The following is an 11,923-nucleotide window of genomic DNA, read 5'->3' on the forward strand; positions in this document are numbered from 1 at the left end:
TTTAAATACGACAAAACGTGCATTTGTTTCTATAAAACCACACCAGTAATGCACCTGCGCAGAAAGATGCGCGTGCTTCCTGCGTCTATAAAAACTGTTCAGATTGCATACTGCGGCAGAATCAGAAACGAGGAAGATTCTCCGGTAGTCAGTAAACCATTTTTCTGTCGTCAAACGGATCAAGCTTTTTGTGAGATTTGGATCGGTCACAAAAAGCGGGATTCGCTTTTCGTATAGGAATTGGCCTGTTAAGGAGCCAGTTAATATATATAGAACGTTTGAAAATTGTGAGTAAAGGTAGTGACTTTTTAGATTTTGTGTAGCGGACGATACTGTGACCGATTGCTCTATGCTCTTCCTTATCATCGTTTTAAATAGAACCCTGTCAGTGATGAAAGTCGTCATTGGCTCCGTTCTCGGTGAAATCGCAATAAAGCTTAACCTTCGTATTTCGTTATTGAATTTTCTATGCTTTACATACTAGAATTAATCAATGAATTTTATAACAATCATGGCCGCCAGCCGGTTTTCCTACCGTTTTATACTGCATAGATCTTGTGTTCGTCGTTAAGTACCTTACTAAAATATCAATATGGATTCACACGTTAGTAATAACTTATTATTTTATTTTTCGTTGATTGTAAGGTTATTATATAAAGGATAGATGAACAAAATATATATTAATAATATGATATGACATATTATCAGAAAGTTTGCTTTTTCACAAAGAAAATCTCCTTATGTTATGACTTTATAATAGAGGTTATTGATTTGAACATTTAGTAAATAAAAATAATTTGGAAGATTTCCAATGCTTGACATCTTTCATTAATCTAAAACCCTTTGATTGTTTATTTAATAATATGAAGTTTATGATATAGAACATAATGGAATGATAATAAGTAATCTTTAAAAGGAAACTGTATAATTGAATGAATACACAATTTCATGTTTGATAATTGTAATATATTATAAATAAAAGATATGATTTTATCATTTATTACATTTTTTAAATAAAATTTTTATTGAAAATTATATATATAAAAATATCTTTTGTAATTTATAGATTGCAGAAATGGAGGAAATACATCAACCGCAACAGGTTGGGCCTAATATGATGGCCAGTGTAGGTGGGATTCCTAACCACTCAAACAATGTTAGTCGGCGTAACCGAGTTCGGTCATCATTACACAGTTTGATGATAGGAAAACGTCCAATAAGTGAGGCCGCTCAATTGGAGATGAAATCATTGTCCAACAAAACACCAGTTTCTATTCTTCAGGAATTGCTTTCTCGTAGGGGCACGACACCAAAGTATGAGTTAATACAAGTAGAGGGTGCTATCCATGAGCCTATTTTTCGTTACCGTGTTACTGTTGCTGATGTTGTTGGTTTGTATCTAATTTTGATAATGCAATATTTATTTTTCAACTCACCGATTTAAATCATTTAAAGGATACATCCAGTCTAAGATAGCAATTGAAACTGACATTATAACATATATTTTTACTTAATTATAAGTTATAATCATTGAATATAAGTAAATTATAACTTAGAGTTGATCACGTAGTTTCAATGGAGGTTAAGTTAATATTTGCTTTATTTACTTTAGTATTATTTAGTGTAGTATTATAAATTTACTTTTATATAGAAATTAATTATACATTTACATTGAGCAAAAGTGTAAAATGATAAGTATCTGATGATTGAAGTAGATCCAATTGTTTCAGCAATGGGGACTGGAAAATCAAAAAAGGAGGCAAAGCATGCCGCTGCAAGGGCTGTATTGGATAAACTGTGTAGACTAAATAGTGAATCACCAGATTCTCCACTTCCAAATAATTTATCAGAGTAACAAATATATATAAACAAACATATACTTTTTGTATATAATTTTTTATATATTTATGTGTTTAATTTAGTTTATTTTATACAGTTCTGAGAACTTACAAGAATTATCTGGATATGGAGAAGAAAAAATAATTACAAATCCTATTGGAGCATTACAAGAAATGTGCATGTCACGTCACTGGCCTCCACCAAAATATACAATAGAAAATGAAGAGGGCTTGCCACATGAGAGGCAATTCACAATTGTCTGTTCTGTTTTAAAATATCGGGAAGTTGGCCAAGGAAAAAGTAAGAAAGTTGCAAAAAGGCACGCAGCTCACAAAATGTGGCAAGCCTTACATTATATGAACACAGAAAACTCTAATATAGATGAAGATGAGGTAAGACTATTTTGTTTGTTTATGTATATATAAAATAAACTTATTATAAAATTATAAAGTATAATTTTATATATTTTTTATACATTTGGTATGATGCAATAATATTAAAATATTGTTTATATAAGTTGTGTATTTGTATGTGTATTGTTTTAGTTGTGTATGTGTGTGTATGTTAAGTGAAGTGGAAGTGATTTGGCACTGGAAACAGTATTATGAAATATGAGCTACCTTTCTGATCACCCTGAATCTATAACGGATAATTATTAATATTTCAATTACACATTTTATATGTGTATTTGTATCGTAAGTCATTTACACAACAGCATATGTTTTTAACAATAACATGCTTGGATCATTTCCACTTCATTTTACTCTTAATATATGTGCAGTCATTGGAGAACTTTCTTCAATGATACGCATTTAAATAAATTCTTACATATGTTAATTGTCCGTTATAGGTTTTACAAAGAAATGCAAATGTGAATGCCCGTTATGCTGATTTGAAAGGTAGCAAAATTTCAACATTAACTACTATTCATAGCCTTAAAGTTTCACAATTTCATAAAAGTCTGAAGTCATCCACTGGTGTTAAACTTTTTGAATTACAGGTTTGTAATACAATTAATTCAAACACATTGGTTGTACTCTGTTTCAAAGTATAAAAATAAAAAAGCAATTTGATTAGATTTTTTAATTTCATTAAATTTGCTTCATTGTTTCTTTTTGTTATAGAATACATGTTTGAATGATGGCGATGTAAATTTGGTACAGTTCTTGCAAGAAATTGCTTCAGAGCAGCAATTTGAAGTAACTTATGTTGATATTGAGGAAAAGTCTATCAGTGGTAAGTTATTGATTCTTTTTTTTGTTAAATCAAATTTTATTAATTTATATTAGTTTATATATTTTTATATTTAACTTATTTATTAGAAAGTACAGTTAAATTAAGAACATGAATACAAAACGTAAATTTTCTCATTATAAATTATTTTTCTGTAAGTACAAGATCCAAAAGTATATCATTTTCAGATGTAGGAATATCTTCACACAATTGTTCATTAAATGCCAGTGCAATTAAGTGCGGTATTTTTTGTTGTTTCTTTAAACATAAGTCCAAAAATTTATCATAATAACCCATTCCATGTCCCAAACGTTTTCCTAATTGATAATACATATTACTGTAATTTTTAAAAATTAAAACTTTTCCAAATAATCTATACAAACTAAACTTACTTACCATTAGCAGTAAATGCAACACCTGGTATAAGTATTAAATCTAATCCACCTAAAATATATAATTTTATAAAATATTAAATTTTGTATCTTGTTAGTTTTAATGAATTTAGAAAATATCAATAATATTATAATCTAAAATGGAGCATGATTGTATGTATTAAATATTTCAGGTTTTACCAGTTTGTAATGCGTTTTCTCTAAGTTCATTAACATTTGGTTGTTTAATATTCCATTTGGTTAATGGTAGTGTTTCATAATCGTGCATCGAAAGTAATTTAACCATTTCCATTTCTTTTCCTTTATACCTAGGAACAAATACGACTTTTTTTCTTTCAAATATATATTTTAATATTTCAATTGTGTCAATTTCATCTTTTGTGCTTAGATATAAGGAAATTCTTGTGCTTTCTCGAAACTGTGGTAGAGAACATAGCTGTGCATGCAAAAATATGTTTGTCATAAAGAGTTTCAGATAAAGATATAACATAACCTCTTCTTTATATTATGAATACCTTGATTATTTCTTCAATATACTTACTTTAGTAAATACCTTCATTGATTGTCTTTGTTTCTCTTCAGTATTAAGTTGTGTAATAATATCTTTCATTTTTTTACGTAAAGTACTTTTAGCAGATTTTATTCCAGCCATAATTTTTATCAATGTGCACCTCTTACAAAAAAAGAACTCTGTAAAACATGTGTATAACCTATGACATAATTATTATACATCACAATTATCTGTAATCTATATTTAGGTATTATTCATATATTTTTCTTAAAATAATCCTTTATCTTATCTAAATGTTCAAAATTTTTAAGTTTACCAATTATCTTCATATATCAGCTATATCATATTTCATTTATTAGAATGTTCTAATACTTGTGTTGCTTTCTCTCATATTGTTTATTATAATTGGAGCTTTAATTGAAGAATTATAAATAAAAAGTAATGTTTTGATTATTATTTTCATTATATGTAAATATATATGGATTGGATAAGATGAATGTTTCCTTCCTTATTACAGGTAAATGCCAGTGCCTTGTGCAGTTGTCTACCTTGCCAGTAGCAGTTTGCTATGGTTGTGGTGTTACTAGTAAAGATGCTCAAGCTAGTGCTGCTCAAAACGCTCTGGAATATCTTAAAATCATGACCAAAAAGTGAGCCAGCGCTTTGCTCCTGCCAGCTGTCACTATTAATTGTAAATCACATAATAATTTACTGTCCAAAAATCAAAATAGCAGTGCAGATTCCAAAATTTTATCAAACAATCAAGTAGCGGATAAGGGTAAAAGTCAAAAGCTCGATCATGTGGGGAACAAAAGTAGATTATCAAAGCCATCCGTCAGAGTAGTAAACACTACAATGGGGAATAAAGATGCTACATTGAGTACAATCACCACAACATCAACTGTTACAGTTTCTTCAAATAGGATGAATTCATCTATAAAAAAGAATAGTGGAAACAACGAGAATTTAAAATCTAACGAACAACTAACAAAGAATACATCAATCGTAACCGCAAATCAATCTAGTTCTACTTTCAGTAGTGTAAGAGGTGTTACTGCAACATGTGTTGGTGGTAATGTTTCTCACGAGAGTACATCTAAGTCCAAAGATTACTCCGCTAAAAAGTTTTCCAGTGAAATTGATTCGAAAATGAAGAATTATCAAATACAATCCGAATACAAAGAATCATCTGTAAACAATCAGGATTACAAAACAAGGAATAGCACAACTATGAACAACTTATCATCGAGGTTCGTAAACCAGTCGTCGGTTCAAACGTTGCATAGGGAGAACCATGGAACTGCTTCCAGTACACATCAATCTCGGCCAGCATCACGGAACGATAACACCGCATTTGCCGTAGCTAGGAAAGCATTGGAACAACAGAATCACGCGTCGAAGATGACACCGATCAATTTTCCACCACTGCGTGCTCCACAGAGCATTGTGAATGTTCGCCATCCTTTTGTCACAGAAGCAAGAACCAAGCATAATGATATTGGTGGTCCAAACTCCAAATCGAAACTGAATGTAACGAGTTCTCTGCAAAGTGGTGTGAAAGATCTTGATCATAGTAGGCAAACTTTTCATAGCTATGGCACATCACAAATCGCTGGTATTCCAAATGTTCAAAATTTAAGCAATGTCACAGCAAATATGTCACCTTATGCCAGACCGGAAAGCTTCCCTCAGCCAACCGTTGCAAGTGTGCTATTTCCTGACACATCTCAGTTTCCTCAATCACCTCCATTCAGTACAACGCAAATTGGACAGCTGAATCAATATCAAACATATGATCCTGGCAGTTTTGCAACTACACCAGTGAATGTGAACCCAGTAATCCCTCAATTCTCTGCAGAGAGTTCTATTCCGTATCCGCAATACGACAATCCTCCTCAATTCGTGCAACCTAATCATTATCCGACTGCGGATATAGCGAATAGTCAGTATCAGTATCAAGCGGGTGTAGGACAACTACAAGAGTCACCAATGTTCATACAAAGCCTGCAAAGTCCTATCGCCGTTACGGATCAGTATGCTGCTCCAAATTATGCTAGAACGGTTAGGGCAGAATTGATACCACGATTGAGGAGGCCACCAAGATTTAACAAGTAAAAATGATTTTTTACACACACGCGCGCGCACACACACATACACATACACATGCACGCACACGCACACATTATATATATATAATACATACACAATATATTCTTGAATAAAAATTCGTAGCCGTAAATGAAGGAAGGATAAAAACGAGGAACATAAATTGAATGATAACGGCACGAATTCATGGAATCGTATTATACCTTTCAATAGAAATGAAGAACGTCCACGTGTATCTTGCGTGCAGAAATAATCGGGAAATTTGCCAATCTACTTGGTTGAACTATTAATATGTTAAGTGGAGGAGATTTGGTAAAAGTTATTTCAATTTCTGATCCATTTTGAAATAAATTTTAACCAGTCTATGCGAATTAATGCGCGCGTGGAAGTGGTGTAACTAGTATTTTGGTAAAATTGCACGAGTTGCACGGTTAGCGTTATTAGTAGTCGTTCGAAGAAATTCTATCTGAAATGGTTTGATACGTAAATACATGTACAAAGCAGAAACGTATTACGCAGCGAAGAGAGAAGAAAAAATCATTTTGACTTGTTTCCATCATTAAATGTGACACGGCAGGGCATAATAAGTTGAGCTCGATATAATTTTATGACGTAATTTATCTAATTTCATTGAAATTCGAGTCAGAGAGAAAGAAGAGAAAGGGAAAAAGATGGAGAAATAGAAAGAGAAAGAGAGAGAGAAAGAGAAAAGTTATTACAACCAGATTGTTAAATTGTACATAAATTATAACTATTGATAAGAATAGTTTCATTTCTATAAATATATAGTATTCGCGGAAATATGGTTCTGGACAAATTTGTTTTCGGTCAATCGAAGAAAGCAAATTTGTTAGTAATTGGAGCAGAACCCATAGCCATGTTGCACATAAAAATCGATAGAAACGAAGAAAGATTTGTGAAATAAAAAGAAAAGAGAAAAGCAACTGAATTATAATTATAATAACGATAAGTCCTAGTTTTAATGAATGGTATCTTACAAGCTATACTTTGCATAGAATTAGTGGAGGTTTTCCAATATTTGCATATTACTTAGCTTACTGCTATGTTTTTAATGTGCTTCACTATTTATATATGGAATGGCGGTGTAACGATGTTCATTGCAATGCGACTGCATGCAAGGATGATTCATTTCTAATAGGAAAAAGAAAGTGAAAAGAGTAACGTTTAACATATAATGTCAAGTAACTCGCTTAATTTGAACATCGTGTCTCCATTGAATGTATGCACAGTGCAAGCGTAGCTTTCGGCGATCCAATTATAATGAAGGCGATCGCGATAAAGTAACGATATAATCTTTCAGTGGTGTATGTTTTTCCTTTAGTATGGTAGCTCATAAACTCATAAGCATCACATATTAATACGCGTAAAATTAATCGTTAAGGGAAATCCTCGTTAAGTACGCATTTCGTATTAAACGAAACTATATATTCGTATGTATTGAATTTTTAAATTGTCTACGTGCGTCGACGTCACCGGATAAGACATTTATACTAAACGGAAAAGAGAACAACAATATCGCGTATGGACATATATACCGTCAAGAGGATACGATCAGAAATCAAAAAGAAAAAAGAAAGGAAAAGAAGAAAAGTGAAGGTAAGACGGGAAAAAAGAGGAAAACGAAATAAAAAGAAAAGGTGGACATATTGCGTAACAATGCAATTTTTAATCGTGGATCATCATCCTGTTTGTGAATAATGTGGAATACGAAAAAGAATTATTGCTTTTCCAATGAATCAAGAGAATAAGCGAGAAAACGTTCGTTGTAACATCGATCGACGGACAGTGCGAACTTTTATCTTGCGTTCGATTATTATTCCCGTGTAACAGGAATCTGTGTGTGCATACGCAATTTCGTTCAGCGATGATTTTTATCCCCGTTCATTTGCAAGAAACGAATCTTGTTGATTACTAATGGTCTGGTACTATTATTAGATATTAAATAGAGATAAATTATATTTATGCCTCAAATTATATTTATATTCGGGGATAAAAACGAATTTATATAGATACTATCTTACTTTCCCATATTTCTTATTGGAAAGATTAATGCGTATTATAATTATTGTTAATTTATAAAGTATCGTATATACCAATCGGATCGAAAGTGAAATGCAAATAAAATGTGAAATTTTCCGTGTAAAAAATGTCATGTATGAAATAGTGTATGCATACTGCATTAATTATCGATTCGATATAGTGGAGCAATAACAAGCCCATGGATAGCCGCGCATAACTGTGATACCTTGCCCGCGCATTCGACGTTATTGATAGTACAAAAAGTTCATTTTCTGTAAGGATAAATCGCATTGTGGGTCAGGGTACCACGGAAATGCGTAGAATTGCGTGGAAGAGAAAGAGAGAGAGAGAGAGAAATACGAGAGAGAGAGAGAGAGCGCAAGCGCGCACGAGAGAGAGAGAGAGAGAGAGCGAGAGCGAGATAAATAGTAGAAGCGAGTGAGTGAGCGAAACGATAATGTGCCTCGACGACACGAGTATCCGGAGGAGATAAAGGAAAATTAATGAAACCCTAAGCCTAAGGTGATGTCTCAAGAATTGCGACATAATTTTCTGGTTGAGCATATTTCATACATTTGGAAAATAGGCATTACTTACATGCAAAGTATAGAATGTGTATGCGTGTAAACGAAAGTACACTGCTAGATTGATACCGCAATCAGTTATTTCTTTAAGGATACAAAAAGCGATAAGAAAGCAATGAGAGGAAACTAGAAATTCATTGTAGAAAGAACAGAAGCATTGTAGAACATAGCGATTCGATTTGCGAATCGTAATCGTTGAAACTAACGAAATTTCTTCTGAAACGCTTAATTGCTACTACGGGTGATGATAATTTTCTGTAATTATTATATTTATTTTTTTAGAGTGTATACATGGAATTAGAAAATTCGTCATGTCTTCTGTTTTGACGTTCGATTCCATTTAGCATGAGATATTTTTTAATTTTTTAATGATTTCTTTCCTTTTTTTTTTGTTTCAAACTATAAAGCGCTGCTTCGCGTATTGAAAGTTTGACTACAGTTTCATGTGTATCCTCCACTTGTAAGCAGTTTTCTGTGCCAATCGAGATTAATTCGTTGCGAGATCTGACTTCAGATGGTAAAACGGATACAATACCAAACAGCGCCTCATCGCCGAAAGGCGTTATAAAAAAGTTGTTGAAATTTGCCAGTTCGTAAGGGAACATATCAACACATAATGTAAAATTGGAAGAAAATGATATATTGTATATTTGTCAGAAGAATCGCTCTTTCTATTAAACGAGAAGTTTTGTATATTTTTGTTTATCAGAGAAATTTCGAATTGATGGCGGTACGAATTTTTTGATGTATATCATTTTTCCGAAGAAGAATTTTTTATTTTTGTTTTAAACTACGCAAAGTCGTAATTTGTTTTTTATTTTTTTTGTTTATGGTAAAAATCAATGTTATATGTATTTTTTACGTATATAAAAGAAAGCGATACAGTAAGATTCTTCGCATTTTACAGTGATATATGCACCCTTGAAATAAAATTGGAAAAATGTTTCTAAACCGTTGATCGTAATCGAAACGCTTCGTCGATCTTTCTCGATTTCGCTTTAGCTTTATGTACTGCGAATACCAGGAGAATTCCCGAGAGCGTTTAAAGATCGAGTCGATCCATTGATCGAAAATTGTTAATCGATGCGATTAGTTTGCTTGAAAAAAAATTAGTCGATTCGATTAACTACTTCAAAAAATAAACGAAAAAGAAGAAAACAAAGCGTCGATTTATCGTATCCTGACATCACTTGATATTCTGTTGTTTAAAGGGAGGGGACGATAATTTCGAGCGAAAAAAATTAGCGTGCGATCTGGCTATTAAATAGCGAATTAAGAGCATAATGAAGGAAATATTGTGATGCATAATGAGACAAGGTATTATAATAGAGAGAGAAAAATAGACTTCCCATCTTCTTCGACTACGGGGAAGCACTTCTTCGTGGACCAACCTAGGAACGAGAAAAGGGGACGAGATGCTTTCGATTCGATCCACGAGAATATAGCCAATATAATATTTTGTTTTTGTCTATCATGTCTATCACAATATTATGTTATATATACAGACATATATGTACTTCGTTTCTCTTTTCTCGTTCGTATCCTTTACCACGGAAGCGGCCTTCTAAGCTGCGCAAAAGAAGAACTTGATTTCTAACGACTTTTGAAGTCAATGGACGAATAAAAAAAATGAAAGAGGAAAAGAAAGATTTATTAGCATCTTTCAACGGGATCCGTCGAGTCTCGTGTATTAAGTAAAAAATAAATTGAAATTAAGCCAACACGAAACGACTATATATTTTACTTATGATTTTACTGTTTAAGCGTTGCTGCGTTTTGTAACGATTTTGCATACAAAGGAAATTAAAATGAAACGAAGAAATTTCTGTAGATTGAAAGGTACATTTTCGAAAATATTTTGCGAACGAATGAACTTCCATTGCATCTATCTTCATTGTCTCTATCCTTTTACCCTATCCCCATAGGCATACTTATTTACCTATATACAAATACCTACGTGCACACGCGTGCGCTCGATATCGAAATACAATTGTAAAAAAGAAAAAAATCGTCAACTACCAATTCCCTTAATCTTTCCAGTACGATCAATTTTTTAAATAAGCGAGAGTAAAAGAGAGAGAAAGAGACAAAAGAGCCTTAGAAGAAAGAAGGCAATATTAGTCTATAATAAAAAAGGAGGAAGAAGCATTAAAATTTTAGTGTCGATGCGTAGACGATATTTGTCGATAATTTCCATTCCCCTTCTGTGAACTTCGAACTCTTTTTGCAGAATCGTCTACCGGATAGTGAAGAATACCATGTAAATTTCAACGATACGAAGGATATGTAGATATTAATTTGTTCCTTACTGTAAGGGGAAAAAAGGAAAAGAAGAGAAAGAGAACACTTTTATAAGATGTATAATATTAAAGATCCAGCATGTCTTGATGTAATTTGTAATTTTTATATGTGGAGGGGGACGCGTTAGTGATTTTTTTATGTTCTCTATTCTATCTTTCTACAACCTTCTTCCGCTGCCTTCCTTCCGGTCTTTCATATTTCCCTCTTCTTTCTTTCTTTTGTTTTTTGTAAGTTAAATTATTCTGTGTTCTGTAAAGTAATATCGTTGGTTTTGTGTAATCGACACGATTTACCGGTACACGACACGGACATGACATACAGATAACGACTTCAAATAATATAGCGAGACTCGTTTTTATAAACGAGCGGCATATAATATCTATAATCAAGGTTGTTTTATGTATGATTGTGCGTGTAACATTGTTAATAAACTAACGATGCTTATGAAAGTTCTTTCAAGCTCTGTATCTCCACTTGTTCATTTACGATTCCTTCATTTCTTTCTATGTTTCTATGTTTCTATGTTTCTATGTTTTACATATATAATAAAAACTAACTAAACTAAAAATAAAAATACGGGGATCAATTTTCATGCAATATAAAATTTCGACCGTGAAACGTTGCTAAATAATGAATCACAAGTGTGCTCTCAGTTCTTACTGTAGTTGTTTTTATCACGTTCCGGAAACTGATCCAATTTTCATAGTACGTACATTGTCGGTTAGGTATTAGAATACCTATTGATGCTTAGTATAAATTGAACGCTTCTTACTGCTTCTACTCTGCTAGTTATTTTATTATAAATTTGTAATTTCGTCCTTATCGTATATGTCTTATAATGTAATATATTAAATACAGTAAATTTTGTTAGATTTTCAAATATATGTAACAAGTAGGTATTTGTATACTTATGTATA

At 32.3% G+C, this 11,923-nt stretch overlaps 2 protein-coding genes across 6 annotated transcripts; one reads left to right on the forward strand and one right to left on the reverse strand.

The window, feature by feature from the left end:
- Positions 1-73: 73 nt before the first annotated feature.
- On the forward strand, positions 74-4,703 carry LOC132907367 (interferon-inducible double-stranded RNA-dependent protein kinase activator A homolog). 5 transcript variants are annotated; one of them, XM_060960395.1, is made up of 8 exons: positions 75-287; positions 510-604; positions 1,067-1,391; positions 1,716-1,851; positions 1,937-2,231; positions 2,690-2,839; positions 2,964-3,075; positions 4,493-4,703. In XM_060960395.1, exons 2-8 carry the CDS (start codon positions 593-595, stop codon positions 4,627-4,629), a joined length of 1,167 nt encoding a protein of 388 aa, XP_060816378.1. In that variant the 5' UTR covers positions 75-287; positions 510-592; the 3' UTR covers positions 4,630-4,703. The 5 variants fall into 5 exon arrangements, with proteins under 5 accessions (XP_060816382.1, XP_060816378.1, XP_060816379.1 ...); XM_060960396.1 differs by having other exon boundaries at positions 1,731-1,851; XM_060960399.1 differs by lacking the exon at positions 2,690-2,839 and having other exon boundaries at positions 74-287; positions 1,731-1,851.
- LOC132907368 (5-formyltetrahydrofolate cyclo-ligase) lies at positions 3,202-4,182 on the reverse strand. Its single transcript, XM_060960400.1, has 4 exons — positions 4,006-4,182; positions 3,645-3,900; positions 3,469-3,516; positions 3,202-3,389 (listed from the first exon to the last, which is right to left on the reverse strand). The coding sequence occupies exons 1-4, from the start codon at positions 4,114-4,116 to the stop codon at positions 3,217-3,219; spliced, it is 588 nt and encodes a 195-aa protein (XP_060816383.1). The 5' UTR covers positions 4,117-4,182; the 3' UTR covers positions 3,202-3,216.
- Positions 4,704-11,923: the final 7,220 nt, after the last annotated feature.

The sequence above is a fragment of the Bombus pascuorum genome, chromosome 5 (assembly GCF_905332965.1).
Source record: "Bombus pascuorum chromosome 5, iyBomPasc1.1, whole genome shotgun sequence".
NCBI classification, from domain to species: Eukaryota; Metazoa; Arthropoda; class Insecta; order Hymenoptera; family Apidae; genus Bombus; species Bombus pascuorum.